This window comes from Anser anser (assembly GCF_964211835.1).
Source record: "Anser anser genome assembly, chromosome: 1".
NCBI classification, from domain to species: Eukaryota; Metazoa; Chordata; class Aves; order Anseriformes; family Anatidae; genus Anser; species Anser anser.
In genome coordinates this window covers 195159672-195182784 of record NC_139720.1, presented here as the reverse complement: position 1 = coordinate 195182784, position 23113 = coordinate 195159672, and the positions used below count along the sequence as shown (strand labels likewise).

Sequence of the window (23113 nt, the reverse complement as noted above, 5' to 3'; positions counted from 1 at the left end):
ATTTATTGCTGTTAAGACCTATAAGTACTGATGTGCTCTTTCATTTTAATTTCTTTCTTGAAATGATGCGTATTTTAGTTTCTAATCAGGACTATAGTTTCTGTTTTGTTACTGAAGGACAAGGAAATCATGGTGTTATACTACTGCAACAAAGAGCTGGTGTGTTTTCTCCACCGTGTTGAATAAATGTCTTTAGAAATATCTTCTCCAGCCTTCCAATAAATAGTTCTAAAGTTTGGGATTGCAGAAAGTTACTCTAAATGTGGCAGAGCTCTAAATGTGACAGGAAATGACATTTGTAACTCTTTCTTTTAGGTTATAATTGAAATTTGGATGAGGACATTAATATAGTGGTAATTGTCGTAATTTCACTGTTGGGGAATCTGTTTGAATACAGTTTGTAGTTTAAAATACATCCAAAGTAATAGCAAACGGCACAAAAAAAATGGTTCTCCTGTGTTCATTGTACTTCGACGGGAGAAATAAGCCATCTGTATGAGCACATAAAATTGAAAGCATCTGTTTTAAAGAGGGCCTTTTTAGATGTAGAAAGCATTCAAGAAACTACTGTTGCAGTATCTGTTCGATAACAAATAAAGGTTGCTAGTACTCTGTCTATTATAAGAACTTAGTTTTGTAAATACATAAAATGTTATAAAACTTTTTTATTGTACTTGGAGAGGCATTTCTTACATGTGAACCTTATTTTCAGGTGCTGTGAGTCCATTAGCTGAAGAACAGTTGACAAAACAGGATTTACTCCTCCTTGAAATTTTGAGATTCTTATGTATTTGTGCAACTACAGTCCAAACTCGGACAGTGAGCTTCCGAGCCTCTGATATACGGAGGAAGCTGTTAATGTTAACTGATCGGAGTGTCTTTGACAGTGCTAAGCCGTTGCATCTGCACACGGTGAGTGGGAGATTATTTTACAGAAGACTCACCTCTGTTCCTGTACTGTTTTAAAAATTGTATATTCTTGATGCCCTTTCTCTTGTCAGTCCTCTGAGAAGACCAGAAAAAGGCTACTTCTGATGTTTTGAAGTGTGCCACGGTAGGCAGGGAAGGAGCAGTTAGAATTTGTTGTAAATTAGAAAACAAACAGCTGAGAAGTATAAACATCTTGCCTTTATCATTAATTATTTGTTAAATACCTAGAAATGGTCTCTGTCATAGAATAGGATCTGTGTTTTAGTTTACAAAGGAAATATTTTTGGCTGGCAAAACCAAAAATTTCATGAGCAATATTAGTGTGACAGTCTGCATAAAAAGATGGTAGGATTATAACGCGTAAGAGCTGACATTAGGTATCCTTACTGCATGATGACATTTTATGTGACAGTTACTGAAAACATCTTTTCGTTTTTCTTGTTGTCTACTTATTTTCTTAAGAATTATTTTCCATTTTGGTTCTTTTTTTTTTGGTTGTCTTCCCCAGTACTTGGTCCTTTTGAAGGAGCTTCCTACTGAAGAAAATCTCTTGCCTGAAGATGAAGTTCTTATGCTTCTTAGACCTCTTTCGTAAGAGAGAAACTATTTTAGCATTATTAGAGCTATTTTAGTTCAACAGCTGCAGGATTTGAGGGCTGTTTAGTGAGTCAAGATTTTTTTTCTTTCTTTCTTTCACAGTGCTGTGTGTTCCTTTTACCGTCGAGACCAAGACGTTTGTAAAGTAATTCTAAACAATTTGCTGCCTATAGCAGTAAGTTTGGGCCAGTCCAGCGAACATGCAGAAGAGACAGGGGATGCTCAAGGGCAATTTTTGACAATTATTGGAGCCTTTTGGTATGTTTTATCTCTTTAATGCAGAAGTCTGTTTGCTGGGCATAAGATTTTTGACTTCGTTATCCATGTGATGACTGTAGTGCTGTTGTGTGTCTTGCTATTGGTATCCCATGAGTCCATGTGCTTTTCCTTTATTCAGCATTTAACTTTCCAGATTTCTATGTCATATTTGTATCAAAGTGTCTTTACAGTCCTTAAGATGATAACGTTATAGAAGTAAACACTACACAGTTGTATATTCACAAAGATTTTACTCTCAGTTGGATAAGTATCACAAGTACTGGATAAGTATAACAAGTGAGAACTTCAGCAATCAAAAATGAATATTGCTTATTATTGTAGATTACCAGGAAAATCATCAAATCCTGCGAAACTTACCTATTAAGCACAAAAGAATGAACTGCAAGCAGCAAAAACTAACTTGTTAGACTTTTTCTCAAAATAGTTGGCAACTTTTTCATTTATTCAAATGTTCTGTTATTTTAGGAAGCTATCTCAAGGAAAGAGATGCACCGCACCAGTAAGAGTAGCACTTTTAAACTGCATGAAAGCCCTGCTTGAGGTAATCCCATTTTTTCTTACATTCATTAGCATGTTAAGTATATACTTAAGGTGTGCTTGAAAACAGTGTCTAAAGATTTTTTTTGCATATATCAGTAAGTATATCACTGTAAGTATTCTGTATATTTTAAACCTCAATATTCATTTTCTTCAGGCTGATCCTTATTCCAAGTGGGCTATCCTTAATGTAAAAGATGGAGATCTTCCTGTGTGTGATGCTTTCCCACATTTTCTCGCAGATAGTCACCATCAAGTTTGCATTCTTGCTGCAAAGTCAATTACCAGGTGATAATGTAGATATTTTTTCTGTTTATAACAGTAATTTTCACTTCACTGGGTCTTACTTCTGCTACTGTATATCTGCTGTTTCTAGTAGTTCTGCGGCATTGATCTTGAGGGAATATAAAAGCCTATGAAGTATTCTGTGTGTATATATGTGTGTGTGTGTATATATATATATAAAATTATGTACATATATATAAACTGCATATAATTGTAGTTTTTGCGTTAGATACATTATGCAAAACTAGAATATGAAATAGTTGTTTATCCTCTAGAAATAAGTTGGGCACATTTTGTAGCATGAAGACTATTTCAAAGGATCTTGTATTTTTGAATACTATGTACAGTTCTTTCTCCATATCTCAGAAAGGATATAATGGAACTGGAATAGGGGTGGAGAAGGGATGTTCAAAAGTAAGGAACACTTTACACACATCAATTGGTTGTATAAATTGTAGCCTTTCAGCATAAAGGGAGTTGAATTGCCCAAGATATTATATTACAAAATATGGAGTGGAACAAAATGAAGATAGGGAGTCTTTCCCAGTTTAAAGACTAGGGGACATCAAGTGAAGCTAACACACATTCAAGATTCTAAGAAAATATGGTTTAGTTCATACAATATTCAATTATGCTGATTATTATCCTACTATGTTCAACAGTCTGGATGCCCAAAGTTTACAGGGGCTCAAAAAGTGACTGGGCAAGTTCATGAAAGAGAAAACCATCGAATGATACTAAATATAGTCACCACTTCTAACTCATGATCTGCCTAGGTCCCATGTTGTCAAGTATTAGGATATATTCAAGGGTGTTATTATACATACAAGGGAAGCATATGGTGATCTTTCTTAGGTATCTGTTGTTGGTCACTTAGAAATGGCTAGAATGACGTTTGGTCCAATCCACTATGATGTTCCAATTTTTGTAGCAGAGTGAGTTGGGCCTTTAAAAAAATATATATACTTAATACGTATAATATATGTATATACATATATACACATGTATATCTATATATGAATTATATACTATGTGTGTATGTGTATATATATATATATGTATTTGAGAAACTCTTTATACAAGTACATTTGTTTAATAAATGTATTCCCAACATACTTCATGAGGTGGAATGTGCCATTGTGACAACTAATTGCAGTTTGGATTCTGCACTGGCAGAGATTGGGAAACTTTCTTTCCAGCTTTTAGCCCCAGCAGATATTCTTCCTGTTACTGATAAAGTTTGAGGGAGAGGAAGGACTGCTATATACAAGAAAGTTAAGAAGAAAATTGGAGTGTATAGAAAAGCAGAATCTTATTATTTGTTATGCACAATATGCAGCAATTCTGTAGACTAAATGTTATGCTAATAATTATTGTTTTTTTGAAGTTTGTTTCAAGATGTGAAACAGAAAGATTCTTCTGGATTGTCAAAACCTCTTCCCTTGAAGCTCCAGCAAAAGGCTTTTGAGAATGCCTATCTCAGAGTTCAGGAAGGAATGAGCAATCTGGTAACAAGATCTAGTCATTAGTTTTGCCAAATTTTCAGGTTGTGAATACGATGACTTTTGAAATAAGTGTGTTTAGCTTTCCAAGAATATTAATTCTTCATGGTTGCTGGTAATCTGAGGTGGTAGAACAAGGTGGTGGACAGGAAATCCATTATACATTCAGTCAGTCTCTGTTTTGTCCACGTTAAAAATCTGTCAGCTTTTTGAGCGTATGCTTTGGACTGTATAATGCTACTTGTTGTTGCAGATTTCACTACTGTAACACTTAAGAATCAAAGAAAAATGGAACCATACTATTCTAGACAATATATAAGCAGTGAATAGGTGGCAATGTAAATTTAAATTATGTACTTAGGTAGTATAAAAACAGAACATTAAATTTCAGTAAGGTAAGGTTTCCAGTGGTATTAGGACACTGATTTCCACAAAATTAAAATCTGCTTAGAATATAAAATATTCAGACAAAAATTCAAGTAAAAGAAAAGTTTTTTTTATTGCAGTAACTGGAAATGTAGTGGTGTATATTACTGCAGAATTTCTTTAACTGTTATTATTTCTATTAGTGTCTTTCATTTTTTCCTCTTCCTTACTACCATGCCTAGTCATTCACATTTTCCATAATATTTTGTCTGTTGCTCTATCATATTTCCACATGCTATCTCTATTCGTTGTGTTTTCTCTCTTTGTTGCACTGGCTTGCTGTCCTGTAGCTTGGGTTTGCAGTTGAGGCCTCATCCCTCTGTGATCTCATTCCATCTGTTGCCTACAGACTTCTGCTGCTCCAGCTCTTCGTTGTTTCATCTGTTTTCTCTGTTGCCTCGGCTCTCTGCTCTGTCACCTCACCTTGCTGTCATCTCTCATTAGTTTCTGTCCTTGGTTCAGTTTCATGTTACTTTTATTCAGAATTTGTCACTAGTCAACACTGTGCATTAGAAAAGGAAGAACTGTATTTGAATCACAAGGTGGTTCTTCCCTGTATGCATCAGTGGTTTGTGCTTTTTTTTCCTCACATGGTAATATACATGTTATTTTTAGGAAACTAATTAAAAAAAAACTTGAGCAAAGTCCTGCTGCTGTGTTTGCTTTAGAGGCAGTAAATTTTACAGAGGATCAAAAGGAGACTTGTTAGTGCATCAGTCATTTATCTGCTAAATGCGTTGCCTTTGTTTGAGTTGCTAATACTACATATGAACTGGAGTATATGAGGTACAAGCATGTATGCTAACATGCTGGAGGCAGTAAATTCTGTTTGAGAGGTGGAGCAGACAGCTGGGGCATTTAATTTTTAAGCAACCAAAGCAAGATTTTCAGAAGTGTTCGTATCAGCACCCTTTGTTCTAACTTATTAATGTAGTTCTCTAGATAATTGATTGTTTTAACAATCAATTTGTTTTAACAGAATTAGATTGTCTTAACAGAATTTTTATGTAAGTTCTTCATTATTTATTCCTGCAGGTTAGTGGCGATGCAAGTTCTGAAGATCTTTTGGATAAGCAGTGTAATAGAAAAGCAGTTTTGCTGATGCTCGTGACCATGGTTCTGTGCTGCAGTCCTGTATGCGAAAAGCAAGCTTTGTTTGCTATTTGCCAGTCTGTGAAAGAGAATGGGTTAGAACTTCACCTTGTGAAAAAGGCAAGTAAAAATTTCTGGTTTATATTTAGGTTATAAGTGAAGCAAAGCAAAATTGTAATGGTGCAAAATGCTTTTGTCAATGTTGAAAGTTGTTAAATTTTTTAATGCAATGCATGCCTAATGCGAGACTTAAATATCTGAATGAGTTTGTGATTAAATCTAATGACCTGTGTAATATTAACACAGAAATAATGATATCATAAAAAGCAATTTTAATAGTAAATCCTGTACCTTAAAAGTACAGATCTAAAACACAAATAGATTTTTGTACATTAAAGATTTCAGAGCTCATTAAAAAATTCTTTCTATCCACTAAAAGTAAGTTGAGTTTTCCAGTGTGGAAAATATGCAGTATATGTATATGCAATGTATTGGAAGAAGGTATGTGTCTTGGTTAACTTTTACGTTGCTGTTCATAAGGGTGTACTGAAATAATTGCTGTTCATACTGCAGTCTGTCATGCTGGTCATTTTTTTGATGTGTGTGTTCTCTCATTTTTATCACTTTCTACTAATTGAGTTACAGGAATAAGCATTAAAAGGGTGTGGGAAGGACATGCCGTAATATCACTTTCACTATGCCGTAATATCATGTATTGTTTGTGCTACTTTATAATCTTATTTAATGCACAGGTTTTGAAAAAAGTATCTGACATTTTTGGCTATAAAAGTATAGAAGACTTCATGACATCACATTTAGACTATTTGGTGGTGGAGTGGCTGAAAATAAATGACAGTGGATATAACCTGTCTGCCTTTCCTTACGTTCTTCTGAACTATACTAGCCTTGAGGAATTCTACAGGTAAGTTTGCTATAGGAAAGCAGTTTATCTAGATTTATTTACAATTATGACACAGGGTTTCAACTTTCTAAATGTAGTTATGCATCAAGATTTTATTGTAGGAAAACGTATTTAGAGCTTTTCTAATGTATTCCTAGTATCTTGTATACTATAGTTACGCTGCAAAGATTTTTTGTGTAGTAGTAGCTAGACAATAATTACAAGTTTAGTCATAGAGGAATCTAGTAGGGAATGGTGTTTGTTCTATTATGCTTGAGATTTTTTCAAAAATACAATTCAAGGACATTCTGGAAATGTATTTACTACATGTAGGTCTTGTTACAAAGTTTTGGTTCCACACCTGGTCATTAGAAGTCAATTTGAAGATGTGAAATCACTGGCCAACAAGATTGAAAAAGACTGGAGGCAGGTTTTGGCAGACTGTTTTCCAAAGATACTTGTGAATATCCTCCCGTATTTTGCCTATCAAAGCCATGGAAAGAGTGAAGTAGCAGAGCAAAGAGATACAGCTTCTAAAGTCTATGACGTGCTTAAGGATGAAGACTGCTTAGGGAAACAGGTATCAGTTTTAAATGTGTAAATTGAGTTGTATGACTTGAAAGAAACTTATATATGTATAAAAATGTAAAATAATTAAAGTCTATAGATACGAGATTATTGTTGTAATACAGCCAAGCTAGCTGAATGTGTATCCCAGATGTTTCAAGTAATTGGGATTCAATAGTATCTTTCAGGCAGACAGTATCTGAAGTATAATTTATTTCCGAATGTGATAAAAAGAAGTTTAATAATATAAGCCTGAGTTCCCCTGTTATGTATCTCTTTATGTAAGTCATGTTTTCCTCTTAAAAGATTTTTAATACTTTCTGAAGGCTCTCCTTCTTCCCCAGAGGCAGACTGTATACAGAACGAGAAGTAAGATTAATCTTACTTTTATTTTTTTCCAAATGCTAGGGAAGAATTGTTCTACCTGTGACTGTCACAGGTAAGACCTAGCCAGGTGTAATTTCTGAATAAATTGTATGTTTTAGCTAATTCAACAAATAGAGAATCCAGGCGAGAAAAGATGGGTTTTCACAGAAGGAAAAAAAAGTGTTAAATTATTTTAGCTATTTTTTTTGTTACTAAAATACTATTTTCCTCCTCTAGGAAATTGACAGTTTATCTCATAATAATTTATCAGAAATTGTGGTTGAACTGTTGATGACCTTACATGAGCCACCTAATGAGGAGGGTGAAAGGTCTCATCTGAGTAAATACATAGGGTAGGTATTTGTAGATCTTTAAAAATTTGTAGATTTTTTTATGTATTTGTATAACATTGTGTATGGGTGTATGTGTATAAAATTGTGCATTAAAATGTGCCCTTCAGGCATAAGAAGAAGTAACTTTGACGCTGAGAATCAGTGGACTTTATTTTCATTAGTGATGATACATTGTGTGCATCCTTTCTAAATAGTTATTCCGTGTTATCAGTAAAGGGGAATCTCTCTATAATATGTCAGTTAATGGAAAGAATAAATAGGTGGGCAAGAGAATTCCATTGTATGTTGATAAGCTCTGGACTATGGCAATGTTGGATTAGATCAGTTTAAACTAGGAAGGAAAGCCACCCTGTAGAATTTTACTTGCTGTAAAATTAGCCAGGTTTTAATGACTATAATTTCAAGTCATTCTTTCAAAGGTCTGTAAATATTTAGAAGTCAGAAGTGAAACTGAACCTTTTCTTAGCAGTTCCTGTAGTGGCTGCTCTTGCCCTTGGTAAGAAAATTGCTTAAACAATGCTGGATTAACTAATTCCTAGCTAATAGAAATATTTGAATGCCAAAAATAGTTTCATTTTCATTTTTAGATTTTCCTCCAAGGTACCTGTGGTGATTTTACTCGTGTGGGCGGCTGAGCTCCACCACAACTGCTTTCTCACTCCCCCTCCTCAAAGAGGAACGGGGAGAAAATGCGATGAAAAGGGCTCAAGGGTTGAGATAAGGATGAAGAGATCGCACAGTAATTATCATGATGGGCAAAACAGACTCAGCGTAGGGAGATAGTAAGATTTATTGCCTATTACTAACAAGCTAGAGAAACGAGAAACAAAGGAAAGAAACCAAAAGCACCTTCCCCCCATCCACCCTCTTCCACCTCCTCCCCCGGGCAGCACGGGAACGGGGGAATGGGGATTATGGTCAGTCTATAGCGCTTCTTCTCCGCTGCTCCTTCTCGGTCTCTCCCGTCCCCTGTGCTGTGGGGTCCCTCCCACGGGATGCCGTCCTTGCTGAGCTGATCCGGCATGGGCTGCCCACAGGCAGCAGCTCTTCAAGAACTGCTCCCACACGGCTCCGTACCACAGGGTCCATCCCTCAGGAGCAAACTGCTCCAGCCTGGGTCCCCCCCGGGCAGCAGCTCCTGCCAGGTCACCTGCTCCTGCGTGGGCTCCTCTCCATGGGCTACAGGTCCGGCCCAGAATCTGCTCCGGCAGGGGTCTTCCACAGGCCGCAGCCTCCGTCGGTGCAGGTCCACCTGCTCCACCATGGTCTCCTCCACAGGCTGCAGTGTGGAACCCTGCTCCACCGTGGTACTCCATGGGCTGCAGGGGGACAGCCTGCTTCACCATGGTCCTCGCCACAGGCTGCAGGGGACTTCTGCTCCGGCACCTGGAGCACCTCTCCCCCTCCTTCACTAACCTTAGCGCCTGCCAGGCTGTTCCTCACTCCTCTCGCTCTCCCAGCTGCTGTGTGGCACAGCGTTTTTTTTCCCCTGTCTTAAATATGCTCTCACAGAGGCGCAAAACAACATCGCTTATTGGCTCGGCTCTGCTCAGCAGCAGGGCCCTTACCTAACATGGGGCAGCTTCTAGATTCTTCTCACAGAAGCCACCCCATGGCCCCCTGCTACCAAAACCTTGCCACGTAAACCCACTACAGTACCATATATTAGACATTTTTTTTTAGCAATATGATCTTTCAGAAAAAGAATAAAAGAGTGTTAAGGAGAAAAGAGACCTTAAAAACTGCCTTATAGGGGCAGCAGAGTTAAAACTAAGAAGTGTGTCACTCTGCTTGATGTTTTGAGAGCTCCTCACTTACTGAAAGCAGAAAGGATTTCCTAGCAGTTACCCATCTATTCCATGAGACTTATTTCATTTAACACATGGGGTTTGATTCTTGAAAAAAAAAAGCCTCTTGTTTATTCATGCAGGGAACTGGATCCTTCACCTAATCCTCCTCATTTTCCGTCTTACGTGATTAAGGCAACCTTGGACTATATTAGCAGCTGTCATAAAAGCAAATTAAAAAGTCTTGTAGCCGTTCTTACTAAGAGCCCTGTAAGTATGTAAAGTATGTAATAATGACTTCTTTTTTTTTCCTTTAGAATATAAAATTCATTTAAATTTACATTTAAATTTAGTTAGACATTTTCATCATGTATATTTGAGGAAAAAATACAAACTTAGACACATTTTTGTTCTCTTTTTTGCCTTGTGAAAAGGAAGAAGTCCTAAGTTCCGGGATATGGTAACCTTACAAAAATTCCAGGGCTTAGAGTATAATTGCATTATATAACGCATATACAGTAATGTATAAATGGAATTATATTAAAGGCTGGGGAAATGTCTGTATACCAGATACAATTCAGATGTAATTTATTTATTTGGCATATGTCTGAAAAACATTCTAAAGTAATTATGTTTGGACAGTTTTTTTCTAATTACTGACTACAATTCAGATATTAAAGTTAGCTTCCCTTAATGACAGTGTGAAATTCTGTAGTCTGTCGTATTTTCAGACATTTGATTTTCTGTCGTTAATAGCAAATAGGAAGGTATATAAAATGATGCAGCATAAACATATTCCAGTCTTCTAACATAATTCCTTAGAAACTTTATCTTTACAAAGATAATGCTATTTTATTGCGTATGTTGTGAAGAACACAGCTTACTTTGCCACATAAAGAATCTAAAAATAAGAAAAAAAAATTATGAAGCATGTTTGTATAAAGCTTTTAAGTGTCAAAGTTAGTACTGCCAGCCAGTGGAATAAATTCTTTAAATCTTTTTAACCTTTTTGTCCATATATATATGTCTCCCTATTGCTTAGCTTTTTTTTTTCTTCTTGATATTAAGTGTATCTCTGTTGGCATTATGAATGATCTTTTTATTCATAGTTCTATTTATTTTTAGGATTCATTCCAGAAAATTCTTCTAGCCCTTTGTAAACATGCATCAGATACAAACAACGTCTACAAGAGACACAGAGTTCTTATAATATATCATTTCTTTGTTAGTCTGTTACTTAAAGAGATAAAAGATGGTTTAGGAGGAGCATGGGCTTTTGTCCTCCGTGATGTAATTTATACCCTGATTCACCACATCAACAGCAGGTAAATATGACAATTACATCATGGTTGTCATATCTGTGTTCCCTCGTTCTTGTAACCTTGACTGTCTGTATTGCTGGTAGATTTGAATTCATTTGTAGAAAGAATTGAAATTTCCAGAAACGCTTAAATTGTTTTTATTTGATAATTTTGGAATTTAAATTAAGAACTCATTCTAAATGGCGGACTGCTTTGTGCTGTCCTTGTATTTACATGTTCACTGTACTGCAGAATTTTATATTTATAATAGGCTATCAAATTGTAGAAACTTAAAGTGTTAGGAGGTTTTGGTGACAAAAAGGCTGTTTGGGAATTGAAAGTATCCTTCCATAGAACAAAAGATACCTTGTAGGGAAAGTAGAACTAGACTCTTCCTAGAGGTGCACAGTGAAAAGACAAGGGGTAGCAGCTACCAAATTGCAATACAGGAAGTTCTCGTTGGGTATATGGAGAAAGATTTTCACTGTGAGAATAGTAAAACACTGGAACAGGTTGCTATTTATTCTCCATCCAAGGAATCACAGAATCACAGAATTGTAGAGGTTGGAATGGACCTCAGGAGATCATTGGGTCCAACCCCCCTGCCAAAGCAGGTTCCTTAGAGAATGTGTCAGAATTCAGCTCAACAAAGCCCTGGGGAGCTGATCTGGCTTTGAAGCTGGCCCTGCTTCTGACAGGAAGCTGGACTTCATAATCCCCAGAAGTCCTTTGAAACCCAAATCTTTTTTTTTTTTTTTTTTAAATGGCTGGTTATGTGAAAGGGAGGAGGGTGCAGAAGGTATGTTTTCTACTTCATGTTTCTGTCAAAATTGTTCTGGTAAACAATAATCTGAAAGCCTTTTTATTTTTTAATTTTTTTTCCCTTTTGGAAATGTATTCTTCTGTATGCTTTTTACTTGATTTTTAAAGTGTTTCAGTCAGTTTGTGTTCTTCAGTTCTCCTTTATCCCCTGAGCTAAATCCTTAGAGCCTTAATAATTTTTAAGCTTAGAATCAAATTTTCCCATAAAGATTATTCATATTCCTCCTTTTCCTCTATTCTTCCCTGTTGTATAATAGCTTAATACTTGAGACAATGGCAATTTGTATTTCTTCAATTTTTTGTTTCCTGTGGCAGACCTGTTATCAGAGACATATCCGTGCGCAGCTTCTCACTCTGTTGTGATCTTCTTCATCATGTTTGCCACACAGCAGTTACATGTTGCAATGATGCTCTAGGGAGCCACCTCCACGTTATTGTAGGAACACTAATACCTCTTGCTGTGGACCAACCTAAGATTCAGCAACAGGTAGTTGTTTGTATTTATTCCTTGTCTGTTAGCTTTTAAGTTTATGTTCACTTCATAAAAGCAATACTTTAATTAGCGTTCAATTTCAGTTCCTTTTTTCTATGCTTCGTAAGTACACAAAGCAATAACATCGTAATGTTATTTGGCATGTAACTCTATACCTTTAATTGTTTAGATAAAAATGTCTCTGCTTTTGGTACTTCTGTGTTCTGTATTTGTAATTCCTATGGCTTTAAGCAGTGATGGAGATGTATTCCATCATAATTGCTGAGGTTACTGTATCACTTACTTTCTAATTCTCTGTTTACTTAACCTATTAAACAGTTCTCTTCTTAGTTCTTAAAGAGCTTTAATGCTGTCCTTATGCCTTTCATGTCTTCTTTGAATTTCTGGGTTGCTTTCTGTCGAATATGAAAGAGGTATAAAACCTTCAGGGTAAGTTTCAGAAAAATGTTCTCAGTAGAGAAGAGACACCAAACCAGTGGTACCACTAAAGAAAAAGAGAGAATATAGGTATATGTAAACTGCTGGTGATGGCAAGTTGGTTACAAGAGATCAAGTGGCCAAGCAGTTACCTACAAAGCTCTCACCTTGCCGTAGCCACATTGCTTCTTGCCTTGTGGAAGATTTCACAGGAAATACAATGGAGACCTTTGGAAGGGGAAGCTGTTTAGAAGACAAAGAAGAAATAGGTGCAGAGAACAGATGTCAGTGGTTCAGCTGTTTATTGATCAAATTGATACTAAAAGTGTATTTAGCACTTCATCCTTAACAAAGAAGTGAAGCAGTTTCTGTTGTGTGACAAGCCTTGTTTTCCTTCTGGTGATAACGTGTACGTGTGGTCCGCTAGAGATGGAAATATAGTTAGATTCAGTGACTTTAATCTGTAGCTGAAGGTGAGAAAAGAGTATGCTTCTTGCACTTTAGTCCTCACACTTGCCTTCTAGCTTAATCTGGTGACATTGTACCATGTGTACCTTCATGGTTGCAGTGTAGCGTGCCGTACATTGACCTCTTAATGCTTCCAGTTCAACTGTAGAGCTACACTGGTTCAGCTCATAATAACCTAGCAACATTTTTTCCCAGCCCAGTGGTCACCAACCTGATGTTTTATAATATCTCTGTGCAAATAATTTTACATGCACGGCTATGAAAGCAACATGTCAGGGCATCCCTGGGCAGAATCAAAGTGGGGAGGACAGAAATTTCTCCAAATTCAAACTGCTATCATATGAAATCTTCTAATGTTTCCTGCAGGGACGTCCTTCCTCTACTGATGACTTTTCAGTTTCTTCTATTTATTTTCATTCCAGCATTGAATGGAAGCTAGTCAGTCATTTTCAAATAAATACAAGTGTCCAAACAAAAACCTCATCATTTAGATTGCAGATCTTCAAAGCTTCCTGTATTGAATGTCCAGTTGCATTCATTAGTTAGTAAGTACAGCACAGAAAAAGGATTTTTCAAGGAAAATGTGTTCTCTCTTATGCAAGCATTTATTTAAGTTGTAGAGCTGCTATGAAACAAATTCTGCCAGAGTTCAGAGGTTTGGACAGTAAATCATTATTTTAGGCATTTGTTGGGATTTCAAATTGCTGACACTAGATAGTAGAAATTAAAAATTTGTAGATATAATAGAAATAGTAGAAATTTAAAAAGTCCCAGTAACATCAAAAGGTTTGCTTGGGTGTAGTGTGTTGCTAAATCATACTCAATATTGTATTGACCAATACTTGAAATTAGCTTCATCAAAAGACAGGATAAAACTGCAGGTTGTGATAATAAACATTTTGATATCAGTTAGGGAAGAGGCAATAGCAAAAACTCCTTTTTAGAGTATATCTGTGATTTTCCTATGCCTTTGAAAATTTTACAAATTCTAATAGTGTAAATGAATTATCTTACCAAGTTTTTTATAGAGTTCTCAGTTCATTGAAACTCAGAGAAATGCAGACTTTGTAACCTAAAGAAGTATGGCACAAAAGTGTTTCTCTTTTTCACTTTTCATTTACTTTTTATGTTCAGGTCCTAGGCTTATTGAAGTATCTGGTGATAGACAATAAGGATAATGAAAATCTGTACCATGCAATCAAACGCTTAGATCCTTTTCCTGAATATTCCGCTTTTAAAGATTTGCGAACAACTCAGCAGAAGATAAAATACAGTAAAGGACCATATTCTCTTTTGGAGGTAATTACATTTTAAATTATATCTCATGGTGTAGTGGTTTTTGCAATAAAAAACTTTTAAAATAAAAATAGTTTTTGAACTACGTATAGCTGAGAAAGATTTAAATTAGATGTGAATCATTTTTATTGCCAGTTTCAGAAACTGAGGTATTTCTAGGTCTCCATTCTTATTTTGCATCTATTAATCTCCACATTGTGGACTGCTGTGTACCACTTCTTTACTTGAAGCCTTTATATGTGTGTAAAATGTGCTTAATACAAACTGTTGTTTTGCAGGAAATGAATCACTTTCTCTCAGTTAGTGCTTGTGATTCACTGCCCTTAACACGACTTGAAGGACTGTATGATTTACGCAAACAGTTGGAACGATATAAAGATCAGATGAAGGATCTCCTGAAAATTTTCCAGGGTACAGACATCTGATTGTGTGTTTTATTTCATCTGTATCTGGTTTTATATGTGTAACAGTTTAACCCTATTCTAATTTGACATTGAATGATTTATTTTGTGTCCTGTTTTTGGTATGTTTAGCAATGTAACCTTATTGTAATTTCACATGCAGAGTAGAATGGCATGTAATATTGATGCAAAATCTGAAATATCTCCTGCAAAGTGTGTTATAAATATTCTGTGAAGTGTTACATGACAGACAGGGTAAAATGCCCATATAGCTCTTGGAGTGGGGCATACATTATTGTGAATGATGGGGATAATGTATAAGTATATTGTTATATGGCTGCTTAATGAATTTTCTTGTATATGAGTCTCCCTGCTCCTTTACAATTACATTTAAGTAGCTTCATTACTAGAACTAGATTTTAGAAAGGCATAGTATGTTAGAAAATAATCTCACAAATGTTTGAAAATAATAGGATTTAGCTTAGTTGAACCTTGCCATATCCCAGTGTTCTCATTTAGCTCCCAGTCCAAACCCAATTCCTTCCTATTTTGGATTTCAGATGTTTCTAACAAGGCCATTTCATTTTTCTCCTCAAATCCGCATCTGCTTGTTTTACTGAATGACTGGAATATAAAAAGAGCTGATGTAATTTTCTGTAGATAAATGAAGAGTAAAAATTGAGGAAGAACAATTCTCTGTCCTAGGCCATAAGTGCGTTATGTCCACATCTTGAATATCATTTACAGTTTCAGTCTCAAACTTCTGCTTGAAAAAGGTGTTTGTAAAAAGCCATCAAGTTTGTGTGAAAAACCTTGCATCAGAGTAGAACTTGAACAATCTAGGCCTTGTAAGCTTAAAAAGGATTGAGTAGGAACAGAGAGGTTTGTGAACTGCTGATGGTATGAGGAAGCTGAGTAGGGAGCAGCTATTACCACTTTTAACACAGTGCAAGAACAGATTAAGTTCTGTGGCAGCACTTATAGAAAAAGAGAAATTTTCATGTGTTTTGTTTTGTTTTTCTTTCTGAACGATAGAAAAACCAGAAGATTCTGTAATAGTGAAACTGGTGGTGAGCTTACTGCAGCTGTCCAAGAAGGCATTTAATCATGCAGGTGAAAAAGCAGTGCTGGGTAAGTAAATGAGTCCCACAGATCTCCTAGGGCTGTCATTGCAAACAAAGAGTTGAAACTGTGGCTGTTCTCAATGTTTATTCCCACTGGTATTTTGCCTTTGCTGCTAGAGGTAACCATCATTAGAATGGTTAGAATGAATCTTCTTTTCAGTCAGGCATATAACAACTTAGACTAATAATGTAAATTTAAATCAGTTTAGACCGTAGTCTCTTCTATACTCGACATCTGCCATTATATGGGTCACTGTAGTAGGTTGAAAAATAGTAAGAAAAATGGAAGAGAACTTACCTGAAAATTTGAAAGGCATATTTTAGTGGAAATCAAAATAATTGTTATCCATCTTAAAGCCTCTCATGTATTATTAAAATTATTCTCACCGTTTATGTTGGAGCACCTGATTAATGTTTGGTCCAATGTACCAATGTCAAAATCCAAATCTGCTCTTCCACAAGTGGGAATTCCTTCCATGAAGGTGATGTTTACTGAGATAAGATGTCTAAAACAGCTAGATACACAAGTAATGAGAACATTTGCCTTAATATATATTTTTGTCTAAAGTACTAATAACAGATGATTGCAATTGCAGCTCACATTGACTTCAGTATGATACAACACTCTTCAGCACCTCTGCAAGCTGTGTGTTTCAGCCTTTTCTGCATTGCGTTTCCTTAGATGATTTGTTAAACTTATTCCAAAACACAACCTGTGTATCTTCAGTTTGTTCTTTATTTGCTCTGGTTGTTAAAAGCAATGTTGTAGAAGATGGAAATGTTGTCAAGCGTGGCAAGTAGAAAGGAAAAAACAGGGAAATAAATATTGGTTCCTTTCTAATGAAAATTAATATCCCCCTCTTTTAGAAACCGTGTTCAAAGTCAAGGTCATTTTTTTTCCTTGTATGTAGTCTTGAGTTTTTATAAAATATTTTCTTTGTTTAGAAAGCAAATGATGAAAACATCGATGAATCATTTTAAGTAAAATGCAGGTAGTATTTATATGCTGCATTTGCAGGCTTCTCTGTTTGTGTTTGTCATACTGTTAGGGAATGAAAAAATGATTTCCCTTAGTGGCTGTGATTCTGACCTTTTGCACTTCCCTGATTTGGACACAAGCAAAAATAAAATCTGTGTCTGATTTAATCTGCAAAATCCAGAGCCATATACACTTTGAGAAAATTGGATTAGAAAGCATAACTGTATTATTTATGAGGATTAAGCTGTGAAACATGCGTGTGATTTTAATCATAAAGCTCCTCAAGTGATTATTTATAAATGTGTGCAGCTTTTGACCTCATAATAATCTCAGAGTTCTAAAAATGGTTTATACTAATTGACTAGTCACAACATTTTTTAGGGTCAGACCTTGTTTTAGTGTGTGTAAAAATATAAAATTACCTTCATTTGCAGAGGCTGTTGGAAGTTGCTTGGGAGAAATAGGTCCCATGGATTTCTCTACCATAGCTCTTCGGCATGCTGAAAATGCACTGGATTCTAAAGCAGTGGACTTACTTGAAGATAAAAAGCTTCAGTGCGTCTTTATAATGTTAACTCAAATAAATACTGCTTTAACAGATAATTGGTGAGTATATTTATTTATTTAATTTATTTAGTCCAAAGCTTAATAGGGGCCATTAAGCTGTGCGTTGTTCATATGTGAGTAGCAGCTCTGAAAGTGCATTTGGATCATGCCTGTTAACACCATGTGCTTCCTCAAGGCTCAGATTACTTATCCAATCAAGCTAGAAATTGTCTAATTAAACTTGAACCAGAGAATCTCTTCTGTGCTGTAGAGGATAGCGATGTTGTAGAGTAAATAGTGAGGCTTTGCTTTATAACCAGGTATGGGATGGTGTATTTTCAGGTTGGAAATGAGGAGACATTTCTTCTCAGAAAGAGTGGTTGGGCATTGGAACGGGTTGCCCAGGGAGGTGGTGGAGTCACCGTCCCTGGGGGTGTTCAAGGAAAGGTTGGACGTGGTGCTTAGGGACATGGTTTAGTGGGTGACATTGGTGGTAGGGCATGGTTGGGCCAGATGATCTTGGAGGGCTTTTCCAACCTTAATGATTCTGTGCTTCTATTCTATGATTCTATGATCCTAGTCACGAAGATTTTTTGATTTGATGCACACGTTGTTAGATTGTGGAATTCTTTGTCTTGTATGTTTATAAAGGTGATTTTTAAAATAAAATAGCTGAAGGAAGTTATTAATAATGACATTCTATATGTTATTCTTTCAGTATTGATGTTAGAGCTGCTGCTGTTTCCTGTTTGAAAAACATATTAGCCACCAAGTCTGGCACTGAATTTTGGGAAGTTTATAAAAAAAGAGGTGATCCCATGTTAATCTATCTACAGCCTTTCAGAATGTCTAGGAAAAAGGTACTTCTTCTAACATAGCTTATTTACGTGACATGAGGGGTAGGGAAAGCATAGAAATAAATATAAAAAAGTAAATTTGAAAATATTTTTAATCATCTTTGCTGAATCCAAGGGTTGGCCTTTTCATCTGTCTGATTGCAGATGTTGCTGCTTTTTTACATCTCCTGTTTTATCTTTCTGTTTCAGTATCTGGGGCTTCTTCAGATAGGAAATTACCAATTTGATGTTAGAAAGCTGTGTGCTTTCATTACTAGACAGACGATTTCTGTTTACCTTCTTAGAAATCTAATGCATTCTTTCTCAGGAGTCCATCATTTGATGCAAAAACCTGGTGGAAAATAAGTCAGAAAAAAGGTTGCGTAATTAATCATAAATCAGATATTTCCTGATTTTCAAACTTTTAATTTGCAGCCTAAATATGCTGTCTAATGTGGCCTTGTTGATGTTATCTGTAAAATTTTAATATTAATGCTTCCAGATTTCCTTGTAAAACTTTACATTTGCATGAACAAAGTTGGTATTTTCAATCAATTCATGCACAGTCAATATTTAATATGTTTTAATCTGTGCAAATTGCAGTATGTTTTTTAAATGCTGCGTTTGTTTATATTTGCAATATATATTTTTCTCTTCTAGTTTTTTGAACTACCAACTAACAATTCAGAGGCTTCTTCAGAAACTTTGGATGACACAAACCTGTGGCTTCCTCTGGGAGAAAGTCATGAGACCTGGATCAAGAGCCTGACCAGTTCAATACTGGACAGTGGAGGTGTACAAAATGAAGTTCTCCAGTTAATGAAGCCACTGTGTGAGGTGAGCTGAATTATACACAGAGTTCTGTGGGCTGTGATGCACAAAATTATATGATTACTCAGGTTGATAACAAATAGTAATTTCTGCTGTTAAGTTACTATTTAACAGTAAATCAAATAACTTCATAGTCAAGGTACTGCACATAAAATACATTCTTGAATACAAGATTTGAGAGAGAATTGCAGTCAGTTGAACCGTGTGTGACTGTTTAAACTGAATACTAGTGTAGCCATATTGAGTGTTATACATTTTTGTATATTACATGTTCATTCTTAAACATTACATGTTTGTTTTGAATAGTTTTCAGTTTTGTGTCTAAATTGATACATTTTAGTTTTTAGTTTTGTTGTACAGTAAGACAGTAGAATAGCTGTTAGGCTTTTTGAGTTTGTTATAACCTGAGAAAAAAAGGGCTTTTGGTTCTTTTTCTTAGCAGCTGTTCCCTAATTGTATTCTAGGTGAAAACAGACTTGTGTCAAACTTTGCTTCCATACCTGATTCATGATATCCTTCTTCATGATTCAAATGAATCTTGGCGAAATCTTTTGTCAGTTCATGTCCAGAAGTTTTTTACAGCCTGTTGCAGATTTGTCTCTTCTAGTAGATCAGCTACACCACCAAGTTCTGACTCAGGTAATGTCACAGTGTTTTTCTTTCAGTGAGAAGAGGGATGCTGATTGTAAAAAAGTATCTTCTTCTGACTTCAAATACATGATGCGTACTTGTAGGCAGAAACTTCTGTCCAGTTGTTTGATCAGTGGAGGTATCTGTCATTTTGAAGCTTTTCATTGAAAGGACCCAAGTGGTTTCTTCTGTATATCTCCTTTTATTATTCACAACTGGATAATGTTTATTACTTGCTGAATTCAGATGTGATCCAGTGTTGTATGCTGCAAGACTAAGACTTGGACTGTCTCTTAAAATCGCAAATTGGCAGTTAAATTTCTTTCTTACTCAAACACAAATGAATAAAGTCATTTTTCACCTAGTTTTTCCCCTTGGAAAAAAGATTAACCCTTGCTTGAACATCTGCCTTATGTTGATAATGGTCTCCCTGTATATTAAAAAGACTTGTTCCATTCCAGCAGAATGAAAGGAAACTGTAATCCAAAATAACCGTAGCTGAGTTTGAGTAAATGCAGTAAGTTCCATTCAAAAGAAAGTACTGCTTTGGTAAATTGAAGTAGACAGAGGACTGTTGGACCTTCTTTTAGCCTGATGATGGGAGTTTGAATTGCTTTGTCTGGCTGGAGTGTACCTTCTAATCCAGCTGACTGGTGTCCTTTCAGATTAGGTTGTGATTGGAGTGAGCAGAAATTTATGTAAAAACATCTCCGTTATTATGCAGCGGGAGTAGTCTAATATGACTGAACTCATTTTCAGGAGCTGAAATCATGTATTTCTCTTATTTGTACATGGCCCTTAACACAAATACAGTAATTTCAGGTTAATCTTTTTTTTTTTTTTTTGTGCAGTAGCTACTCTGCCATATCTTCCATACCTTCTGAGACTTCCTTCTTCAATAACAAATCACCAAAGGAATCAGTCTGTATAATGTCTTGTAGCCTCTTTACAGGCAAGTCACACAAGCTTTGGGTTGCTGAAGAGGTGAAAGGAAGCCTTCATTTTACACTAAGGCTGCTCTAAATGAGGCTAATATTTTAAGGCTCAATGTAAAGTACATGAGGTGTATTTTAAGGTACTTTTCATAGATGCTGCCTGGTGTGGCTAGAAAGACTAGATCAGTATCCTTTCACATTTGAAGACAGGTACCAAACTGTTCCCACAATAAAGATATATTGTTGTCCTGCTTTGGAAGATAGAAAAGCAATAGCAATTACCTGTTTCCTTCCTGTAAGCAGTCAGGGAAACTACTGCACAATTTTTTGCTCAGATATACAGAGTAAACCGAAATGTTCTATGAAAAATATGAAGGGTTTTTCTAAGTTCTATGAACGTGCAGTTAGTTCAGGGACACATGTGAGCAAATGATAGAGGTCTCTTCAAGCATTGTGCTTCTATGCAATGGATCTTACTGAAGCAATAAATGCAATATGAAGGACACTGTTATGACACAAGTTCATGATTTTCTCTTTTTTGAAATATACATCCTAGAGCAAGAAAACCAGGTTTTCAGAAGTCTGGATAAAGTATCTCGACGAACCATGCTTGCTGTTGTTAATTACTTAAGAAGGCAAAAGAGGTGAATTAAGGCTTTCCAAAATGTTGCTTAACTTTAATTATGACTGTTTTAAGGTCTGCTGATGTTATAGGTTAAGAAAGAAGAATTGGATAGAGAACATTGCTTAAAAGAATAAAGATCTAGTAATAACCTTACATTTATTATAGAATAATATGGCTAGCTTTAAATGATATTAACTGTGCTGAAAGAGTTTTCTGAAAACTTCTTGCATGATAAACTTCGTATGGTATGGGGTTGGGGGTCTAAAGTAGATTTAGCCTTTGGAAGGCTTTATAGTTGAGTTGGATTTATTTTGTTTAATGTTAAGTCTGTTACAACAGTATTAAAGTCTCTATTTAATCAGATCTGTTTCAGGTACAGTTTTTGATGACAGTTTCTGGCTAGATCTGAATTATCTTGAGGTTGCTGTAGCAGCACAGTCGTGTGCTGCTCACTTCACAGCCTTGCTCTATGCAGAAATCTACGCAGACAAGATAAATATAGACAAACAGCAAGAAAGGTACAAGGCTTGAGGATTTCAGTTTCTTGACATTTCTAGTAAAATGGATCATGTTTTATGTTTCCCAGTAGTGTTTTGTTATGTAAAAAGCTATGGAAACTTTAAAATAAATGCTTAGGCATGTGTACTGACCTTGAAAATACTTTATTAGTTCTTCAAAGTGATCCCAACCTTGCTAGTTTGCTAGCTATGGCACATTTGAAATTGTGGCGTTTTAATTACTAACCGGAAAGTGTTCTTTGTGTGTGTGTTCTGGAGGAAGTTAGTTCAAGCTAATACTTCTGGATACCAAGAAGTATTTAATCTCATTTTCCAAAAGGAACACTTTTCAGATATTATTTCAGGAAATTAATAGTGTGCTACTGGTCAAATTATGTCCAAAAGTGAAACAAGGGGGAAAGAAACCACAGAACCTTGACCAGAATTGTATGGTTTTAACTTTCATAATTTGTAGTGTAGAACTGATCTTCTACTGATCTATGTAGAGGGAACTTTCTTATATAATGCACAATTACCTTTATCTTCTAGTCTAACAAGATCCAAATATGGAACTAATTTACTAGCTTTGGTTTTGCAACAAATAAATCTAGTCAGTGAACATATAACAAAAGTATGGTTGTAAGCATAGATAGTATACAGTTGCTTTTATTGTTTCACAGAAGAGAGCATTCTTGCTTCAGGCATTCACAAAAACTTATTAGCAGTTTGATTTAATAAAAATTTAACATTACAGTTTTCTCCTCCCCCCCCCCCCCCCCCCCCCCCCCCCCCAAAAAAAAACAAACAAACTACAAAGCATTGATGTTGAAATCCCTTGATGTTGATATTCTTGTTTCTACTTTGCCATTCTGGTAAATGCCATTCTGCCATTTTGAATAACTCGGGAATGTGACAGGCTCGATCTTGTGTTTAGTGTATGTACCCCTTAATTCTGAAGTGTTTTTTCAGCATTACTTTAATTCTTTGTGTGAAATTTCATTTAACTTTACTGGTTCAAACATTTCTTCTAGGTCTTTTAAAAAAGCTAAAAGTTTGACATTTGAAGAAGAAAGTCAAAGAACAGCTATTACTATCCTGAGTGAAAAAAGTAAAGAAACTGGCATAAGCTTACAGGTATATATGTTTGTGTGCTTAATAATCTGCAAACCTTCTCGTATAATTACAATTAACAGTAGGTCTCGTCTGAGCTGAAGGCTGTATTTGAAAGTTCTACCTATGCTCTAATTCAAAGTGAACTTAGTGGCCTTGACACACAAGTTAAATCGAGTA

General features: G+C 35.7%; 1 protein-coding gene across 5 annotated transcripts in view; it reads left to right on the top strand.

Moving 5' to 3' along the window:
- The window catches only part of ATM (ATM serine/threonine kinase), a 76912-nt gene that overhangs the window by 23723 nt on the left and 30076 nt on the right, over positions 1 to 23113 (top strand). For all 5 annotated transcript variants that reach the window (XM_083849845.1, XM_083849844.1, XM_083849842.1 and 2 more), the window contains 23 exons: positions 713 to 912; positions 1439 to 1521; positions 1630 to 1785; positions 2272 to 2347; positions 2501 to 2631; positions 4016 to 4136; positions 5592 to 5768; positions 6401 to 6570; positions 6883 to 7129; positions 7720 to 7835; positions 9766 to 9892; positions 10748 to 10947; positions 12061 to 12232; positions 14258 to 14422; positions 14698 to 14830; positions 15856 to 15951; positions 17358 to 17529; positions 18188 to 18329; positions 18966 to 19142; positions 19601 to 19775; positions 21258 to 21345; positions 21689 to 21844; positions 22855 to 22957. In XM_083849845.1, the coding sequence (XP_083705971.1) occupies positions 713 to 912; positions 1439 to 1521; positions 1630 to 1785; positions 2272 to 2347; positions 2501 to 2631; positions 4016 to 4136; positions 5592 to 5768; positions 6401 to 6570; positions 6883 to 7129; positions 7720 to 7835; positions 9766 to 9892; positions 10748 to 10947; positions 12061 to 12232; positions 14258 to 14422; positions 14698 to 14830; positions 15856 to 15951; positions 17358 to 17529; positions 18188 to 18329; positions 18966 to 19142; positions 19601 to 19775; positions 21258 to 21345; positions 21689 to 21844; positions 22855 to 22957 (3383 nt within the window). The remainder of the gene's footprint in view (positions 1 to 712; positions 913 to 1438; positions 1522 to 1629; positions 1786 to 2271; positions 2348 to 2500; positions 2632 to 4015; positions 4137 to 5591; positions 5769 to 6400; positions 6571 to 6882; positions 7130 to 7719; positions 7836 to 9765; positions 9893 to 10747; positions 10948 to 12060; positions 12233 to 14257; positions 14423 to 14697; positions 14831 to 15855; positions 15952 to 17357; positions 17530 to 18187; positions 18330 to 18965; positions 19143 to 19600; positions 19776 to 21257; positions 21346 to 21688; positions 21845 to 22854; positions 22958 to 23113) is intronic.